Source organism: Struthio camelus, chromosome Z (genome assembly GCF_040807025.1).
Source record: "Struthio camelus isolate bStrCam1 chromosome Z, bStrCam1.hap1, whole genome shotgun sequence".
In the NCBI taxonomy this organism is placed as follows: Eukaryota; Metazoa; Chordata; class Aves; order Struthioniformes; family Struthionidae; genus Struthio; species Struthio camelus.
This window is the reverse complement of record NC_090982.1, coordinates 61,840,459-61,858,753: the sequence shown is the minus strand read 5'-3', so window position 1 is coordinate 61,858,753 and position 18,295 is coordinate 61,840,459. Positions and strand designations below refer to the sequence as shown.

At 38.3% G+C, this 18,295-nt stretch overlaps 1 protein-coding gene across 2 annotated transcripts in view; it reads left to right on the top strand.

Moving 5' to 3' along the window:
* Positions 1-18,295, top strand: part of LOC138064550 (ceramide transfer protein) — a 75,581-nt gene that overhangs the window by 49,097 nt on the left and 8,189 nt on the right. Inside the window, exons 7-11 of one of the 2 annotated variants that reach the window (XM_068927648.1) lie at positions 3,538-3,695; positions 8,514-8,606; positions 12,608-12,694; positions 13,706-13,798; positions 14,393-14,470. In XM_068927648.1, coding sequence (XP_068783749.1) covers positions 3,538-3,695; positions 8,514-8,606; positions 12,608-12,694; positions 13,706-13,798; positions 14,393-14,470 — 509 coding nt within the window. The remainder of the gene's footprint in view (positions 1-3,537; positions 3,696-8,513; positions 8,607-12,607; positions 12,695-13,705; positions 13,799-14,392; positions 14,471-18,295) is intronic. The other variant, XM_068927649.1, reaches the window with a different exon arrangement.

Sequence of the window (18,295 nt, the reverse complement as noted above, 5' to 3'; positions counted from 1 at the left end):
GAAAATTAATCATATTGGTCCTAGTGCTATCCGCAGTAGTTGAACAATGGCAAGTGCCAATTAAAAATTAGTTATGTACCCAGCTGTTCCTTTTCATTTAGGATTAGTTTAGTGATGTAAGATGTAAAGATAAAGGATCTCTGTTTTTTAATCTCCTGTCTTTTAAAAAAAAAAAAAATCCATTTCAGTGGAAAGGAGATTTAAAGCCCGTTGATCAAACAGATAACGTTTGGGACATCTGGGAAAGTGTTAGAAACATCTTGGGAACAAGAAGGAAAAATCAGTCTTTTCAACAGACAGCAACAGACAGGTGTAGAAGAGAAGGGCTAAAGAGCTACTGAAGAAGACAAAAACTCGGTGTGAAAGATCTATTACTGTGAAAGAGAAGAGTGGAAACAATTCAGAAATAAAGCACAATGCTGAAAAGGCAAGGTAGTTTAAAAGGAACCACTTGACTTGAGATGCTCAAATTGAAATTAAGGTAGGAGAAAAAAAAATCATGTTAGCCTTTTACTTGAACCTATGGAAGATCTTCCTGATACGAGATGTAATTCTGAAACACCCAATCTGGTAGTTAGTATGCAAAAGCCTAGTCGAGAAGGAGTAGGAAAGCTGTTCAGGCTCTCCAGGTAGACAGATCTTCTGACAAATAGTTCTACTATTCTGAAGTTCAACTGTTGTTGAAACCAAGACATGAAGTCTCCTTCTGGCATGTTCTAGGAAGACAAATATGTTTCCTGTGATTAGGGCTAAACCAAAGTACTGCCATCCATAGTGAAGAGTCTCTGAGTGATCAGTTGAAAGAAATAGCCTTTACTCCTTTCTGCAACAAAATTTTTTTTGTCCAAAATTTTGGAAGGAACAAGAGACAGACTTGAGGTGAAACTGCAAGCTCTGTACAAGTCACTTCTATTTTGAGACTCATTATTGAGGACTGACTTATAGACTTAATGATAGCCAAAACTGTATGGCAGCGTGTTTTCAAATAGTAGTCCTCTTAATGAAATTCTTATTGAGGGTGGGGAGGGTTTTATTATAAATATGCGTGTCAGGTAATCTGTTTTATTTGGAGACACTTAAGTGTTCCTACTTCTATGTGTCTCTGTAACTTAAAAGCTGAATAGTTAAGTTTTTAAGAATGCGGTCATCTGCTAGAAAGTGAAGCTTTTCAAATGTGATTTGAACTGTTTTATGTCTAACAGTGAAATGACTTATCTCAGCATTCTGAAAAGGTTAGACGAGGCAGTGAAATGTAAAACATTTTCCTTTGTCTTCATGATGGTAGGTCAGTTTTATGTTAACTGTTATAGTTGCTTCTTGAGTTGTAGCTGAGAGTTAAAGATAGTCGAGAAAAGCAGACTGACTTTTTTCCAGGAAATGACTGTACTGCTGCAGTCCTCTTACAATCTGTTATCACAGAATCACAGAACAGTTGAGGTTGGAAGGGACCTCTGGAGATCATCTAGGCCAACCCCCCTGCTCAAGCAGGGTCATCTGGAGCACGTTGCACAGGATCACGTCCAGGCAGGTTTTGAAAGTCTCCAGGGAAGGAGACTCCACAACCTCTCTGGGCAACCTCTTCCAGTGCAGAGCTCTGTCACCCTCCCAGTAAAGAAGTTTTTTCTCAGGTTTAGATGGAACTTCCTGTGGTTCAGTTTCTGCCTCTTGTCCTGTCACTGGGCACCACGGAGAAGAGTCTAGCCTCATCCTCTTGACACCCCCTTTCCCCCCCCAGATACTTGTACACATTGATGAGATCCCCTCTGGCTTCTCTTCTCCAGACTGAACAGGCCTAGCTCTCACAGCCTCTCATAGGAAAGATGCTCCAGTCCCCCGATCATCTTTGTAGCCCTCTGCTGGACTCTCTGGTAGTGCCATGTCGCTCTTGACCTGGAGAGCCCAGAATTGGACACAGAATTTTAGTTATCTGAAATAGTTCTACAGCTAATATTTTTTTCTTCAGCAAATCTAGCATGTTGTATACTTAAGTTTTTAAAAAAAAAAAAAAAAAAAGACATCTATAAGCAGCATAGCTGTTCTGGTAAGCCTGCACACAGAGGCTATACCAGCAGGAGGGTTTATTTTATTGCTATAAGCTGCAATTTTTGTTAGTAGAGAAGTGTTTTATGGGTGAAGGTTTTGTTTGTCTAACTTCCATTATTCTCAGTGAATCTACTGCATCATTCCCTTGCCAGCTTACACTTTTTCAGTTTTGGCCTCCTCCGTGTTCCTTCTGCAGCTGTTAGGGGGAGGAAGGACTGATCTGCACATTATTCTTTCTGGAGCAGGTTTTTTTTCTTACCTTCCTTTTCTTTCCAGCCCCCACCCTCTCTAGCTTTTAAGAATTATTCTTGATTCACACGAAACAAAAAATAAGCTGTATTCTGCCACGGCATACATGCTTAACTGAGGTGTTTGAAGTAGTGTATGGTTTTTAATCATATACTTGATAATTGTTTGATGCCTAGTGAAAGGAGGGTGTATATAAAACCTCTGGAGACTTATCAAGCCATTGCTTTCAGACCATGTGACAGTTGCTTTCCGTTCCCTTGAGTGCAGATACTGTACTCTACCGTCAGAGAACAGCAAATGCATTTCTGTTCCCTACAAGAACTGAGCTGCTTGAAAGCTCTAGTTCACCCTTGCAGACGGACGTTAGATAAACTTGCACAAATATTTATTTGTACTTTCTAAATCACAAAACAGTGCCACACAGACAAACTGACAGAGTGAAAAAATGGGGTTCCAGCTGGGTGGTAAGTCATGAGCTTGCCCCATGGCATGGCAGGAGTTGCTTTAACTTGCCAGGCTCAGTCAGCTACAACATGGATGTTACTTCTGCTTTCTAATATTTATGACATTAATGTGTTGTATTTGATTTGTTATTCTGTCAACCTACATATAAGTTTGACATATAATAGGTACTTTTTTTTGTCACACGTTTTAAGTGATTTGTTTAAATAGCCTTAGCAACAGATGGCTTGCTTGACAGCATGAAGTAGTTGTTGGAACTGCAAAACCCACAGTACTTGGATAATTCAGCATTTGATACAACTTTTATCTAACACATATACCTTTTACTTTGAGTTTTAAAATATATAATTACTTAAAACAACCTTGACTATTACATTTTGGGTTTGATTGCATTTTGAAATTGTTGCTTTCTTTAGTACTGTATCAGATATGTTTTAAGGTTGCTCTGTCTTAATTAGGCCTCACTTCAAGCTGTCAAACTGCTATTGTTACAAAGTATTACCACTCCCTCCACCCACATGATCTGCAGAGTGCAGAGTAATACAGCATTACAAGCAGACTTGAGGAAATACAGTATAGCAAGAGGAAGCATAGGGGATGCATTCCTCCTTTTGAATCTCTTTCCTTATGGTGTGGCTAGCTGAAAAATTATTAGCATTTTTTATTTTTAAGTTATCTAGCCAGTGTGACATTTTCTTCAAACACTTAATATAAAGCATGCATGTAAAAATGTTCATCTGAGTTAAAGGTAGATATCAGTGAATGATTCATGTTTGTTTTTAGTGTTTCCACATGTGACACCCAAAGGAATTAATGGCATAGACTTTAAAGGAGAAGCTATAACTTTCAAGGCAACTACTGCTGGAATCCTTGCTACGCTCTCTCATTGTATTGAACTCATGGTAAAACGGGAGGAAAGCTGGCAAAAAAGGCTAGATAAGGTAAGATCATCTTCCTTTCACTTTTGCCGAAAAAATTCGTTTCTTTAGCTTGACGCTTGAGTTTGTTTAATCTTTCTACTCCAGATATTGCTTTTATTTTTTGTGTACAGTATTTATTAGTTTTAGGTACTCCCATTATTTACTCCTATAAAGTGTTAAAGCCTCATTTGGCTGCGGGTGATGTAGTAACGTTTTTCATTATTCTTTCTTTTCCTTGTTCAGGTAGTATTCCTATATCTTCTGTATCTGTAAAGAGCCTGACACTTTTCCATAGTAATAAGCATAATGCTTGCAGCCTTTTAAGAGTGACCTAACTACCAAGCTTGTAAAGTGATGTGCAAATTTCTGAAGTGTTTTAATCATTATAAGAGATAGTGACAATACTGAGGAATAATCAATTCCAACTTTAAAGGTCTGTTCAAAGTAAGATATTGTTATTTTGCTTTAATTTCTTAAAGCTAATAAGTTTACACTAATTGGTTAGATTTTGGGGGGGTGTGGCTTTGTAATCTCAATTCGATTAGCAGTGATAAGCTTACTCAACTACTGTAGGAGCTCAAAAGGAGCAGTATTTTCTCTCTTCAGATGAGATGGCTGGCAGATGGTGAGGTTGCTCTTCAGGCTTTGACTTCTAGAATCCTGCCATCAATGGCTAGCGTTCTGGGCAGTCCTTTTGCCGTTGTTGTCTCTTGGTTTTAATTTAACGTATTTCCACATGATGTATATCATGCTTCAGCTCTTTACTGCATTTGTGTTGTTGGCATGCAAAATTGAAAGAATGAAGGCAATTGGGCAAAATACATCCACATTTGAATCCTTGTCCCTGTTTCCTGGCCTTTTTTTTTTTTTTTTTTTGTCAATATATCGAAGTCTCGGTCCTATCTAGCTATATTGCCACTTCTGTTGAGACTTAATCCATCACTGCTGCATCTAGTAGTTGAAAGAGCAGATCCAGGACTGAGAAGCTTGTTCACAGGATCAGAGGGTAATTCAGGTTGGAAGGGATCTCAAGAGGTCTCTGGTCCAAGCTCCTGCTCAAAGCAGGGGCAGCTTATGAGATCAGGCTGGGTTGCTCAGGGCTTTATCGAATCTGGTCTCAAACTGTTAAGGCTGGAGACTGCACAGCCTTTCTGGGCACCCTGTTCCACTGCTTACCTGTCCTCATAGTGAAGAAGTTTTTCTTTATATCCGGTTAGAACTGTTCTTGTTTTCAGTGTCTGCCTATTGTCATCCATACTCCAACCATGGACTGCTGGGAAGAGCCAGACTCACTCTTCTTGATGACCCTCTTGGAAGAATTGAAAGGCTGCTATTAGGTGCCCCCTCCCCCACCCCAAAGCCTTCTCCCCTGAGCTGAACACACACTGATCCCTCCTGTTGGTTGGACTTTGCTTAGAGCATGGATGAAGTGAATTTGTCTTGGGCATAGTTTAAAGTGTTTTAAAATGTTTGTCAGTTATTTGTCACAGATTTTTCTTTACCTGTGGACTAACTTTAAAGCACTTAGGTTTAGCTTCAAGTATTTAATTAACATAAACTTAAAAGTGAATTTCACTTCAGGTCTTGTGTGGATGTGATACCTCGTACAACATGAGCAAATAGATTTTAAGGGAGGTCATAAGCTTGTTAGCGCTTGATTTTACATAAATTCAAGTAGTAAAAGCTTGTCAAAACTTGGAGGTGCTAAGACACTGTGTTGGTAGATTTGCAAGGTTTTCCAAAGTTTTATTTGTCAATGACGGTTTCTGGTGTTTATGGCGCACTCATGGCAAAGTAATGTATTTCTAATACAAAGTAATTATTTTTCTTATGGACTCCCTTAATTGCTAGCCTTTTAGAAGAGGTGATTTTGGTAGGACTAATGTAAAATTTAGAGACAGCACTTCTCTCTGTTCAGAGCTCTACTAACATTTTTTCAGTTTAGTTGTGAGTCTTCAGTTTTTTCTTTTGTTTAGTGGTATCGTCTTCTGTATAACAATTGGCCTGGGCAAAAGCCGTTGCGCTCTCATCTCATAAATGTAGGTGGAGAAGTGTGTTGATCTTTGTACTCTTGGATAGTTGCAGATGTTTATACTGCTCTAAAAAGGAAGTAAATGTTATCAGATGATAATGTTTAAGAAAACCTTCTCTGAGAGGTATTAGAAGGAAAAAATTATCTGAAATTGGGCGGCTGTTTTGTGTTTATGTGCTAGGTGGGAGGGTTTTTCTGAGCTCTTGTAGTTTTGTGTTCAGTGTGTGTAAAAGACCAGCCAGAGGAGTCAAAGAGAGCAGTCAAGTTTGTCTTCTGGCTGTCAGCAGGTTCCCTCTTCAGGGTTCATTCTGTGCAGACTTGTCACTAAGCAAATAGTGTCAGTGGCTAAACTGAATGACTATTTTGGAAGTAGTGTAGGTGCCAATGTAATAGAGCCCTTGTCTTGTCCTGTCCTTTCCTTTCCTTTCCAGCCTTCTCACTCCAGTAGATTCAGAGTTGCATTTTATCTAACAGCAAAGCATAAATACAATTACCTAGCAAAGCGTAAGTGTAATTGCCTCATATGGGAACGGGGCTATCCCATATAGCCCCTGTCTTGCAGAGGGCCGAGTTAATCTAAAGGTGCATCTGGTAGATTTATCAGTCTGCTAAACTTGAAAATAGAATTTCTATTATAACTTTCCTAAAATGTCTCTAAGGAAGCTCAAGTTCAGCAGAACTTATTGAATGCAGAGGTGACTACAGTTTGAAATGAGATGCATACAGCGCTATGAAGAGTGGGTGTCTCTAGAAGCAGTCGACTTATTTTTGTAAATAGATGAAAAGGAATGGTTTTAAAATTGCATTCTAAAGGTTGGAAACTTTATTTGATAAGAACTCATAGAAACATCTCGATTTTGAAAGAGGGTGCTAAAATGGTACACTTAAATATAAAATTCTAAAATTGCAGTCGCTCTCTGTTACTAGAATGGAGACAAGAAGAGAGTTTATGCAAAAGTGTGCCGTTAATCCACAGGTAGCTACAGCTGTGGTTTGGACCTTTTCTTCCTAGTTGTTAAGTAGGAATGAATCTGATCATGAGGTTGGGTGGTTTTATTGTTCCAGGGCAGTGAAATTTTCAATGTGAGCCTCCTGAATGTATTTTAAAGTTGAGTTTCCTTAAATAAAGAAAAGGGATAAATAGGGAGACCTTTTAATCTCCAGTATCCGGTCCGTTTTTACATCCATAACAAAGCCCTTAGCAATGGGACTGTACTTCTTGTTTCCTTTGGTCCTACTAATTACTAATTGATATTTACATAGGAACTTATTTTCTGAAAATTAACTTTTACCTTAAGATAAACATATTTAATGAGTGGTTTATTTTGTCCACCTTGACATTTGTAACTGAAATGTCTCATTAGATTTTTCTAAAATATTAATATGCTAGTGATTTTTTCTGCTGCGCAACCAGTCTCTCAATTTCTGCATTATTTAGTGGTGTTGCAAAAGAAGCTGGCAGATTTGGAGTGAAGAGTTGTCTTCTGATACGCATCTGAATTGTCTGTACTTCAATGTGCAAGTTGCTGATAATGTGATTTGTATTCCGAGTATTCTGGTGAAACTTCTCTGCCTTCTCTTAGTGATTTATACTCTTGTCATGCCTTGTACATCTTCAGGGCTCTCTGATTATTTTCAAAATAGGGAAACTTGCCCATTTTTCTGAAATGTAAATGTTAACAGGTATAGCCTGTTTGTGATAGTATTTCGGGAAGGGAAGGCCTACGTGTACAGATGATGGCCATCCTGATTTTTATCTAAGTGCTGCTTCTTTCTAAGACTTCTCCTGTGGAAAACTATACTATTGTCCTTTACAGCACGTGGCAATTGTTGTTTTACTTTCCAGTTTCTAAAGAAAAGCTTGAAGTACATGTTTCAAAGTGAATGTGAATGCTGAATTCCCAGCAGTAAATCAAGCCTGTTAGTGTGTGTTAACAGTTTTCCACTAAATTGCTAAAGGTGAAAGTCAGTTGCTAAACAATTGTATTCGTATCTGCAAGTAGTAACGTGCAGTGTCCAGTTGTCACCTGTAAGACTGTTAACGCTGTCTTCTACCTGAAAGTGATTCTGAAAAGGAACGGAAACATCTGCTGCACTAAAGCTTTGAAGCGGAGGAGTTACAGGAGTGTTTATACCTGTTCACTGGGAACATGTGGCAGTGTGTAGAGTACAAGGAGGAAATCTCAGTCTCTTTCCAGCATGACTACTGCTTTATTTGAAACAGACAATGACGTGGACCCTGATGGCTCTAGTACAGTCACACATTTGTTATGGGAGAATGATGTTTGGTTGTTAGTCTTTGCGTGGAGGTCATGAAATGATTCACGTGGATCCTATGCAAGCTAATTATAGATACAAGCTTACACGCTATGACTCATTATTATCTCACATTATTCAACAAGTTAGCTTTTTACCAGTCTTACTATTCACTCTTCCTTATCTGTGCCCAAGCATCTATGTCAAGGAGGTTTATGTGAACTGTCAGTCAGATACAAAGTCTGACCCTCAGTGACCCGGGAATAGCTATGTTTAAGTTAAAAAGCAGTTTCTGCTTGCTGATTTAATTTTTTCCACGTGACTTAAAGAAGGTATTGCCAAGGTAGGTAGCTACTTAAGCTTTCTATTATGTATGCGTGTATATATAATACAAACACATAATGCATGTATGCAAATAAAAGCAGAAAAGCAGGAAATCTAGCAGTCTTGCAAACTTTACTTGGAAGAAAAAAACATATCCATTTATTGGCATATTTACTATTGCCAGTTGATTCATTCTATCTGCCTCAAATGCTCGTGTAATTTTACAGGAGATTGAGAAAAGGAGAAGAATAGAAGAAGCATACCAAAATGCTGTGACCGAGCTGAAGAAGAAGTCCCATTTTGGAGGGCCGGACTATGAGGTATAAATTGTGCTTTTGAAAATTAAGAACCTTAAGGCTTTAAAAGTTTGGTTTGTTTCTCAAAGGGATGCGTGTATGTGTATAAATTGTGGTGTTTGGCTTGTGCAAGTGATGTATGTGTTTATGCTACTTTTATTTTTCCATCTTGGAAAGTGGATGAAGAATCTCCATCCTTAAATCTCTTGAAAATGAAAGGATCTGTCTTCTCCTCAGATTTCATTACTCTGCTTTTGTCCATAAAGTTTTACCTGCAGAAATTTCTGATGTGTTTATGCGCTTGCTAGTGCTCATACACAGTTTCATGCTTTCTCTATTGATTGGGTCAGATGGACAGATTTTTTAGGTTTATTTCACTTAAATTGCGTGTTTCAGCAGCTTTCTCCTCAGTTACGTATTTAGTCAAATTCTGCGACATTTAAACAGCCTTCTGAAGAATAATATGAGCTAATGCAGCTTACTCGACACATAGAATAGATAGAAATAGGTAGAACAGATATTTGAGCTTCGGTTGTCTGCTGTGACTAAGGCACGCACTGTAAAAGAACAGAAAAAGATGGATGGATAGCAGGTTCTGCTTTGTCCACCTGATTACGGGCTCCCTAAGTAGCTGGGTATGACACGTGTTTTAAAGTTTGAGTTTATTCCCTTTTCATCTCAACCCAAAATATGACCCTTGTGCTAGCCAATGAGGCAGTAGTGGCAGAAGGTAGCCTGTTTCAGTTCTATACCAGAGGTTACCTGTTTCTTTCTGACAAATTCTTTACTCCGTCAAAGTATCTGAAGCTTCAGCTCCCAAACAGGAACCCTTTTATTTGCTCATCTCTGCATGAAATGAATGTAGTGATTTATTCATGGAAGTTAAAATTTACAGGAACTAAAGCAGAAATTCCTTTTGTCTCAACATCTAACTACTCTTGAGTTTCTAGTGAAATTCTGAAATAAACACGTTTGTAAACATCTTAGGCAGTACTTACCAAAAGAATCTCTACAAAAGAGACCGAAAATATACTGTAACCTACTTTCATAGATTAAACCTAGTTCAAAATCACCTCTGCATACCTTCTTTGCTTTATAATACAGAAAGTTGGTTTCGTTACAACTGGAAATATGAGAGTTGAAAAAGATGTATAACCTAAGTCTCACTTCATGTTTTCTTAAGCAATGATCTGCCTAAATGTTTAAATTCTTTGGTTTGATTCAGTTGCTTTGAAAATAAAATAGAGCGCAGAGAATCTTGCTTACAGCTGTGTACCTCTGATACAGCTAATGTCTTTCATGGGAGACAAGGGGCAATACAGTGTGCAAAATACTAAGCTTCTAACAAGTACCTGAGCTTTTAAAAATCTCTTCAAGGATACTAAAAGGGTACTGAAATCTGCATAGCTACAGATTAGGCTTATGGTAGGGGGTTGTCTTTATCTTCCCACTTACAGATATACTTTCTCTTTTGGAGAAAAATATTTTGAGGTATCCTTATTGGACAAAGGGGAGTTCTGCTGCTTTTGTTCTTTCACTATTCCAGTTATTGTCATCTGAAAGCCAACCTCACTTGCTTCTGAAATTGAACAGCAAAGAAACATACACTGTGTTTACTTTGCTAATGTTTTCATTTTCTGTAGCCTCTGGTTCTAACTTAGTTTTGTAGTCTTCGTACCCATTAAATAGTTGCTTTTTTTAATACTTCTGAATAGCACCTTCCCAAATATTGACAGCACTGATAGGCTTCTTTCAGTTGACTGAATCATTCTCTCAATTTGAATGAGCACTGGACCAGGTTGCCCAGAGAGGTTGTGGAGTCTCCTTCCCTGGAGGTATTCAAAACCTGCCTGGACGCGATCCTGTGCAATGTGCTGTAGGTGACCCTGCTTGAGCAGGGGGGTTGGCCTAGATGATCTCCAGAGGTCCCTTCCAACCTCAACTGTTCTGTGATTCTGTGAAAGGTAATCAAGCTAAAACCTACTTTAAGGGGAAGCTGAATAACAAAATAAGTGCAGACAAAGAAATTGCTGCCTTTTGCAAGGTAACCAAATATGTTCCATCCTTGCTGGCATTTCAGGCAAATGCAGACTCTGTGGCCACAGAGAAAATCCGAATGTCTTATTTCAGATGAACAGCAGTTCACACTTTCAGCTATTGTTTCAGGCCGCTAAAAATGTAAGCAGGTCTTCCCTCAGTGATTTACATTTGAATTCCAGTTTTAAGTCATTCCTATAACCAACTGTACTGGAAGTAGTTTTGTTTTTGAATGAACGGTTACAAAAGCAGAAAATGTCTGTACTACCTCTGAAAACGTTGAATCCTCTTTCATTAACGCCCCATTTTTAAATGTTAATATGTTGAGGAAGGTTTGATGTTGATCCATGTTCTAGGGATATCTTGATACATGTTCAGGTGTTTTGATTAAGTGCTCTTCTGGAACACTTCAATCTGCATATGTTCTTGTTCTTATGTCTTTCCTTTTTATCCTGTTGTGAGCCCAAAACAGTATATTGGTGTCTATAGGGAAAGGATCGTAGGCATGTGAGATTTTAGCCTATCCAACGTAAAGCTACACTCAAGTGGTAACAGAACAGTCCGTTTAAAGACTGCCTGAGTACAGTCTTCCCAAAATAGAAAGCTGTAGTGCCCAAAATAGGGAAACTGGAAAGTTTTTATTTCTAGATGGAAAACTTTGAACTTCTCTCTCTGTAGAGGCTTGTCTGCGTTCAATGTGGTGTTTTCTGTTTCTGTTCCCCATTGTTTCAATGTCTGCTCTCCCCTGTGCCTCTCACTTCCTCCGTCAATTCCTTATGTTGATCCTCAGGTTTCCTTTATGTTTTTTGTCCTACCATTAGTATTGTCCTGTCTGCCTTCATATTTCCCTTCCTCTTCTAGAGCTCCCTGACTGTGGAACAAACACCATATTCCCCTTCTTGCATCTATTTCCCTGAATTCTGGTCCATTGTCACCTTTCTATCTCCAAACTTGGTACATAATGCCCAGCAGCTGCCTCAGTTGTGTAACTAGAAATAAAAAGCTTCTAAAGGCTCTAAATGGTTCCTAAATATCTTTGAACGGTGTTATCTGTGAATTAAAAAAAAAAAAACTTTATAAACGGCCGCATGCTTAATTAAATTTGTTCTTTGCGAGACTGACTACTGCAAAGCTAAGCATGTAAGGGAGTGGAAACCATGTTGGAATTGCATGTTGTAATTCACATTTTTAGTGATTAGCTGATTTGCAGTCAAACATATTCTGAGATTAAGGCATAGCAGGTAGAATATTAAAAACCATGGAAAAATTAGAGACACTGAAAATTAAACCTTTGAGAGCTAGTGTCAATATTAGCTACAAAGAAATTTCTGCTTCTCCCAGATATCCCTGTTGTAAAGTACTTCTTAAATTTTGTGAGACCGTGGTCTGTCTTACAATACAGTCAAAGCTGTACACTTGGTTTTAAGTTGCTGTTTTACATATTAGTCTTGAGTTCTTAATGGTAGTTGACTCAACTCTGCCTGCTGTTTTAGTATTAAACTAATCTTTCCAAGAATTCTCAATAAAGCGATTCCCAGGATTTCATCCTATCATGTCATGCACTTATCTGAAATCCACTCTAAGGTTTGGAATATTCAGAAGGAAGTCTAATTGCATAACTAAAGTGTTTACAGTGTGACAGAAAAGTAAGCATATTAACGCAAGAGAAAATGTATAATTAAAGCCTAAATGTGAGGGCAAAGTATATTGACTTTGTTCTTCAGTCGTCAGCTTCCAGAAATATTTTTTACTTGTTTACAGAACTACCCCTAAATTACACTTACAGAACAGGAATATCTTTTTTTTTTTTTTTTTAAACAAGTAGAGTTTTCAGATGAACTATAGTCTTAAGAATGTGGATGAAAAGACTTAAGGTCTATAGAGAAATGCCCTTTAATCAGTAATATACTTGATAGATGGATTTGTTTAATATTAAATATGTCTCATATCTTTTGAATTCTGAACTAATTTTGTTTCTTATGGTCTAGGAGGGTCCTAATAGTCTGATTAATGAAGAAGAATTCTTTGACGCTGTTGAAGCTGCTCTCGATAGACAAGATAAAATGGAAGAACAGGTAGGTACTGATACTTGAAAAAATGTGTTAATGGCAGGTATTTCATGCATGATTTCTGTCCTTGTAATTCTGTCCTGGGGTGTAACTCCTAAAACTCCAGATGATTTATAGTGACATGTTATGCGTATAATTCAGTTCTGAATATTTGTACAGTTAAATATTTTGCTTAATATTAATTTTGAGAAAATGGATTCACAACTTTTCTATAAAAGGGAGATATTAATTTATTTGAATGTGTCTGATTTCTGATTCCTAAGTATGTAAGTACGTATGAATCCTATATAAAACTAATCTTTGAAAGTGATGCAAATATGCAAATAAGTGCATATTTGAATGATACAGGTATTTCTCAAAATCTGGTTATTGCCCTGAAGTTTCTTTTGACTCTCCCTCTCATAAGTGTGTGAAATAAAGACAGTTGTTATGGTATTTTTTATCAAAATATCTGTAGATTCTGGTTATTTCTTTAACTATTCTTACACACTTCAGTGGCAAATATCAAAAAGGTATAAGGCGCGTGGGATGAAATATATAGAATATGAGAATGCATAATAGTGTGTAAAATGATAAGGAATAGTGAAGAGTGTGCGCTCTGTCTTAGAAGGTGTTTATGCTTTTTGAATACAATGAATACAGTGATTTGGTTTAGAATCACAAGACTTGTCAGTGGGACATAGAGTACCCAACACAGTTTACCTAAACTGGGATCTCTTTAGTAGAGAATGAAAGTTCTGATTTACTGTTGTACTACTTCATTGATGTAACATCCTTAATACTGCTGATGGACTTTCCTTAACCCAGAAGCACGCCTTGAAGTAGATGGACAGGTAATTGAGTCTCCAGACCCGTTTGCTTACTGAAAACTCAAGCCAGATGCCAACTTAATGGCTATCATTGTCAGCATTAGCTTTTTTTTTTTTTAGTGTGGTAGCCATTAGATGCGTTGGGGATGTGTTTAATAACCTACCCAATAGCAGCTAACTACTAATAACTAAACCCATCTCATTGCAGTCTCAAAGTGAAAAAGTCAGATTACATTGGCCAGTGTCCTTACCTTCTGGAGATGCATATTCTGCTGTGGGGACTCATAGATTTGTCCAGAAGGTAAGATGTTTCCCATTGTCTCACAGTCATGGGCTGACTTATATTTCTGTTTGTTAATATTTTGTATGGGTAGGTGTGATTGAATTTGTAGATGTTTCTAGTAACTTTTAATAGATTACTCATTTTTTCTAATTAAAATAACCGGAATTGGAGAAGGACTGTTTTCTGTCTTGACTTAAAAAAATACTGATTTGAGTAGCTATTTAGCATACTCCTGACTAGTATCAAGCTTGTCAGGTTGAGATACTAAATAAAAAAGAAAAAACAACATGCTAACTTGATAGTGTATTTAAGAGACCTTCAACAAAACGTATTGAGCGGAATAAACTAGAAAAAATTCAGTTACTTGTATCAGAATCAGTTGGCATTTTTTAGTGTTACTTTTAGTGTTACTGGAAACACTACCCTCCTCAAGGCTACACTGGGAGTATAATACATAATAGGTGCATGAAATCAGCATTTGCTGCTGTGCTTGCTGCTTATGGTGCTTTTGTTTTCCTTTTCTTCATTATCTTGTGCTTGGAAGTTGGTACTGAATGCTCTGTTGTGCCTTTGTTCTGATTACTTGGTTTTTTCTTTGTCTGTCTCTGGTAGCCCTATAGTCGCTCTTCCTCCATGTCTTCCATTGATCTAGTCAGTGCCTCTGATGATGTTCACAGATTCAGCGCCCAGGTACTGTATGAATGCTTAGAGTGGGGGTTGCATATCTTTGCTGTATTTCATCCTCTTCTCTAGAACCTGGGTTTTTTTGTTACATAAATCACTGCTTGCTTTAAACTAGTACATTGAGACAAACAAAGGAGTTCTCTATTCCTATACTAAATGGTTGTCTTTTTACATTCTGCTTGCATGCATATCACTCTTGCAGAGGCCCAAATCTTGTGAGACTGTTGGATTGATTTCAGCAGCTTTAATAAAAATGCATACAACTTGATCTGCATTTCTGATTATTATAAAAGTAGAATAACACCTGTTTTGTGTGGGATGGAGATAGGCTTGACTTTAAACTTCAGTATTTTTTTCTTGCTTTTAAATCAATCAAAGGTTTCATTTTATCTTTTATTCTTGTTTCTGTATCGCTTGTAATGACTTTAAGACGCTAAATGTTAAGATTCAGTAGTATTGTTTTCACCTCTACAGCCAGTTTTAGTACTGGAAGGTCATTATAATGCACCTCCTTAAACAAGACTGCAGATATGAGAGCTTACTGAAGAGTTTGAATATATTCACTTATCCTTCAGAGGGTTAGTCTGACATCCCGAATATGGGATTGTAGTCATAGTGCCATTCTATTAATGCACAAAATTATTCTGTGGTTGCTCTGAAGATTATAGTTTATAAGGTTGGACTAGACAGGTGGGTTCATGTGTCTGCTCCTTAGTCTCAAAAAAAAACAAAACAAAACAAAACACTGTTCAGACATGCCATTGCTGCTGTAAGGTTCCTCCTGTTAAGCGGAGAACTGGACTTCCTTCTGAGATTTGTAATTTGGTTCTGTTGGAAGCTGTTTACTAACACTAAACAACCTGTTTTGTCAAAAAAGGAATGGGCTCCCTCTGAATAATGGAGCCTGGAATCATACCACCTGTCAGTTTTACTCTCAGCTTTGTGAGCAGAAGCCTAACATTTAATGACTTGTTCTTTGGACTGAAATCCCAACGTTTGCCTTGACCTATTACAACCAGTTACATCTCTAGAATTTTGACTTGCAGCAAGGCAAAAAGTCTGCAGGTCATATTACAAAACTCTGACAGACTGACTGGTCTGCTAGTAGTCAAATTAGTATTTAAAGGTGGTTTTTTGGGGGGAGGGGGGATGGTGATCAAATAGTAGAAAGCAAGAGCACCTTTGATTCCAAAGATAGGAACTGGATGCCTCTCAGACTGTGAGTACATGGCTAGTTCCGTTGAAGGGAAACTCCACTGAAATGTGCATATGCTTATGCCATTTTTGCCTTTTGTGTTTGTGATAGCATTTGTGCATGCATATGGTAAATTTGAATATTGGAGCACTAGTGTGGCTGAAAAACTAGCCATCAAAAATAAGTCCAAAGTTGACCAGGTCCTCATCACAAGAATGCAAATCAGGTTAAAGATAAGGATCAGGGTTAAACAGACTTGAGTGTGGGGTCAGGCTGTTGCTCTTCAGCTCTGCATGGCTTATACTAAGTTGAAGTGACTACCCAGTGCCTTAGGATGCAGTTTCAAGTTCATAGACTCATTGCAGAAAAGGTGATCTTGTTAATTTATAGGAAACTGCTCTCTTCACCTTCTTCCCCCACACCCTAGAATAGATTTGTCAGATCAACAAGTCAGTCCACTTGCTCTGGAGCCTCGGTGCTGGTGAGCAGGCAGTGAAAGACAACAGGGGCTTGAAGGCAAAAACAGGATACCTTCTCTTGGTGACAACCTGCTGTAGACATCCATCCCCAGGCTCAGGGTTTAACTTTTCAGAAGGCAAATGAATATCTGATGTCTTGATTCTGAATAAATGTGACTCATTTCTAGACTTCAGTCATACCAAGGGAATTTCAGTATCAGTAAAAGATCAAGTAGAAATTTGCAGCTTTGTTTTTAAAACTGAGAAGTGCAAACATAGTTGATTGCTGAGGCACCCCTGTAGGCAAGATCTTCCTGCTAAAGGTGTCTTCCTGAGGGTGTGCGTTTTTACCGTGGTTTGGAACATCTTCTGTCTTTCCTGAGATGGAAGAGATTTCTCCGATCAAGATACCGATATGATGACAGCGAGCCTCAGTATCTCCTTCAGAAGATTCAGTATCTGTTCATACTTTGAAGAAGTACTAGAGACTTGTCATTAGCAACTGAAGGTTAATTATTTTTTCCAGAACAAACAGTGGTAAAGTTCCTGTAGTAACTATTGCCATGTGGCTCCCAACAGCTCTTTATGTGCCTGAACAGTTCAAATAAGAAAGTCGGATAGATATTCTGTGACTTCTCTGGAGTACTGGGATTGCTATAGCAATAAAAATATGGTTCAGCTGGTGAAAACTTGCTGAATTGGGTCAATATCTTCCCATCTCTTTTGCGAGAATGTATTGGAATATTACCACATCCTGTCCACTCGGACTTTATGGAAAGAAAATGATTGTGGAAAAAGTTTTGGGGGATGGGGAGTAGTAGAATGATTTGAGCACGTCATTCTGTAATAGTAACCCTGCCATTTTTAGTCTAGAACAGTTTCAAGTCCCACAGGAATATTCAGAATTCCCTAAGAATTAATCAGGGTACTGGTTTAAAAATGGACTGGATATGTGAATGATTCATGGCGCAGCTTAGCTTGTTCACTTGGCTGTTGAGGAAGCTGAATATTATCAAGGTGCTTAACTTTGCTGGGAGGCATTATAGGTTCCAAGACGCTATTCATTTGGCTTCATAATGTATTAGATTAATTTCAACTGTTTTAAGAGCACTGTCTTAAAGTGACTGACAACTTAGTATCAGGCTTTTGAAAATGTAGCTTCCTTCTGTTATGCCACTGTTTAATTCCCTGAAAGTCTGATAGTCTTTTGTAATCTTTTTGTAAAACCTTTGCAGCTTCTTTGAGACCTTTTGACATCCCTCTCCTACTCTTGGGGAATCCTCATTAGAAGGGAAATACTCTTTTATAATGCTGGCCACTGACTGATAATACACTGGGGTTCTTCACCCTCTTTAGTTGAAAGACTGTCTAATCTTTTGGATGGGGCAAAGAACAGTTCAGGTATTACACTCCCGTTATTTTTGGATATTTGGAAAAGGAGGTAATTGTGACAGTAAGGTTAAAAAAAAAAAATTGGCTCTTACGAAGAAGTTATTTTGTTTATGTATACTATTGGGAGCTGTTTCCTCAGTGTGCCTTCAGAAAGGAATCGATTTGTCTTTGTTAGCTGAAAGAGATGCTTGGGCTTAAACTCTGCAAGTGCTTTGCAGATGACTTTCTCATTTCTTCAAGGACTATCAGTTCTCTAAACAGGTTGAGCTGTTGTAGGCTGGCTGTAGCGGGCTGTCTGCCCGCTTAGTTGTAGGCTAAGCCTGCGTGATAGAGGATACAAGTATTTTTGCAGACGGTTCCTGCAGCCTGCCAGAAGCCTGGAGGGAATAGTGTGTCCTACCATGCACCAAAGCAGCTGTGAATCTTGGCTCTGTGCCCAGGGTGGCAGCTGGAATAGATGCAGGCTGACAGACAGTGACCTGTGGGTAAATTATGTAGCGTTTGGACATGTGCTAGCCAGTTGTGGCCACTGCAGTTCCTTGGTCAGATGGAAGTGATTGCTTTTGTTAGCGAAACAAAGTATTCGCTCTGCTCTGGAAGTTGCAGCGGTGATCCCTCTCTACTTCTGCTCACTTCAGGATAGCAGCTGTCTGAAAGATGTCCCAAGTCATATGTCTTATTAGCGGGAATGAAGCTTTATTCTCTAAAGCAAGACCAGGAAGGGGGGAAAAAATCGACGCCTGCTAAAAATGCCGTTTGAGTTTTCAGAGGAATTGGGGAGCCAAG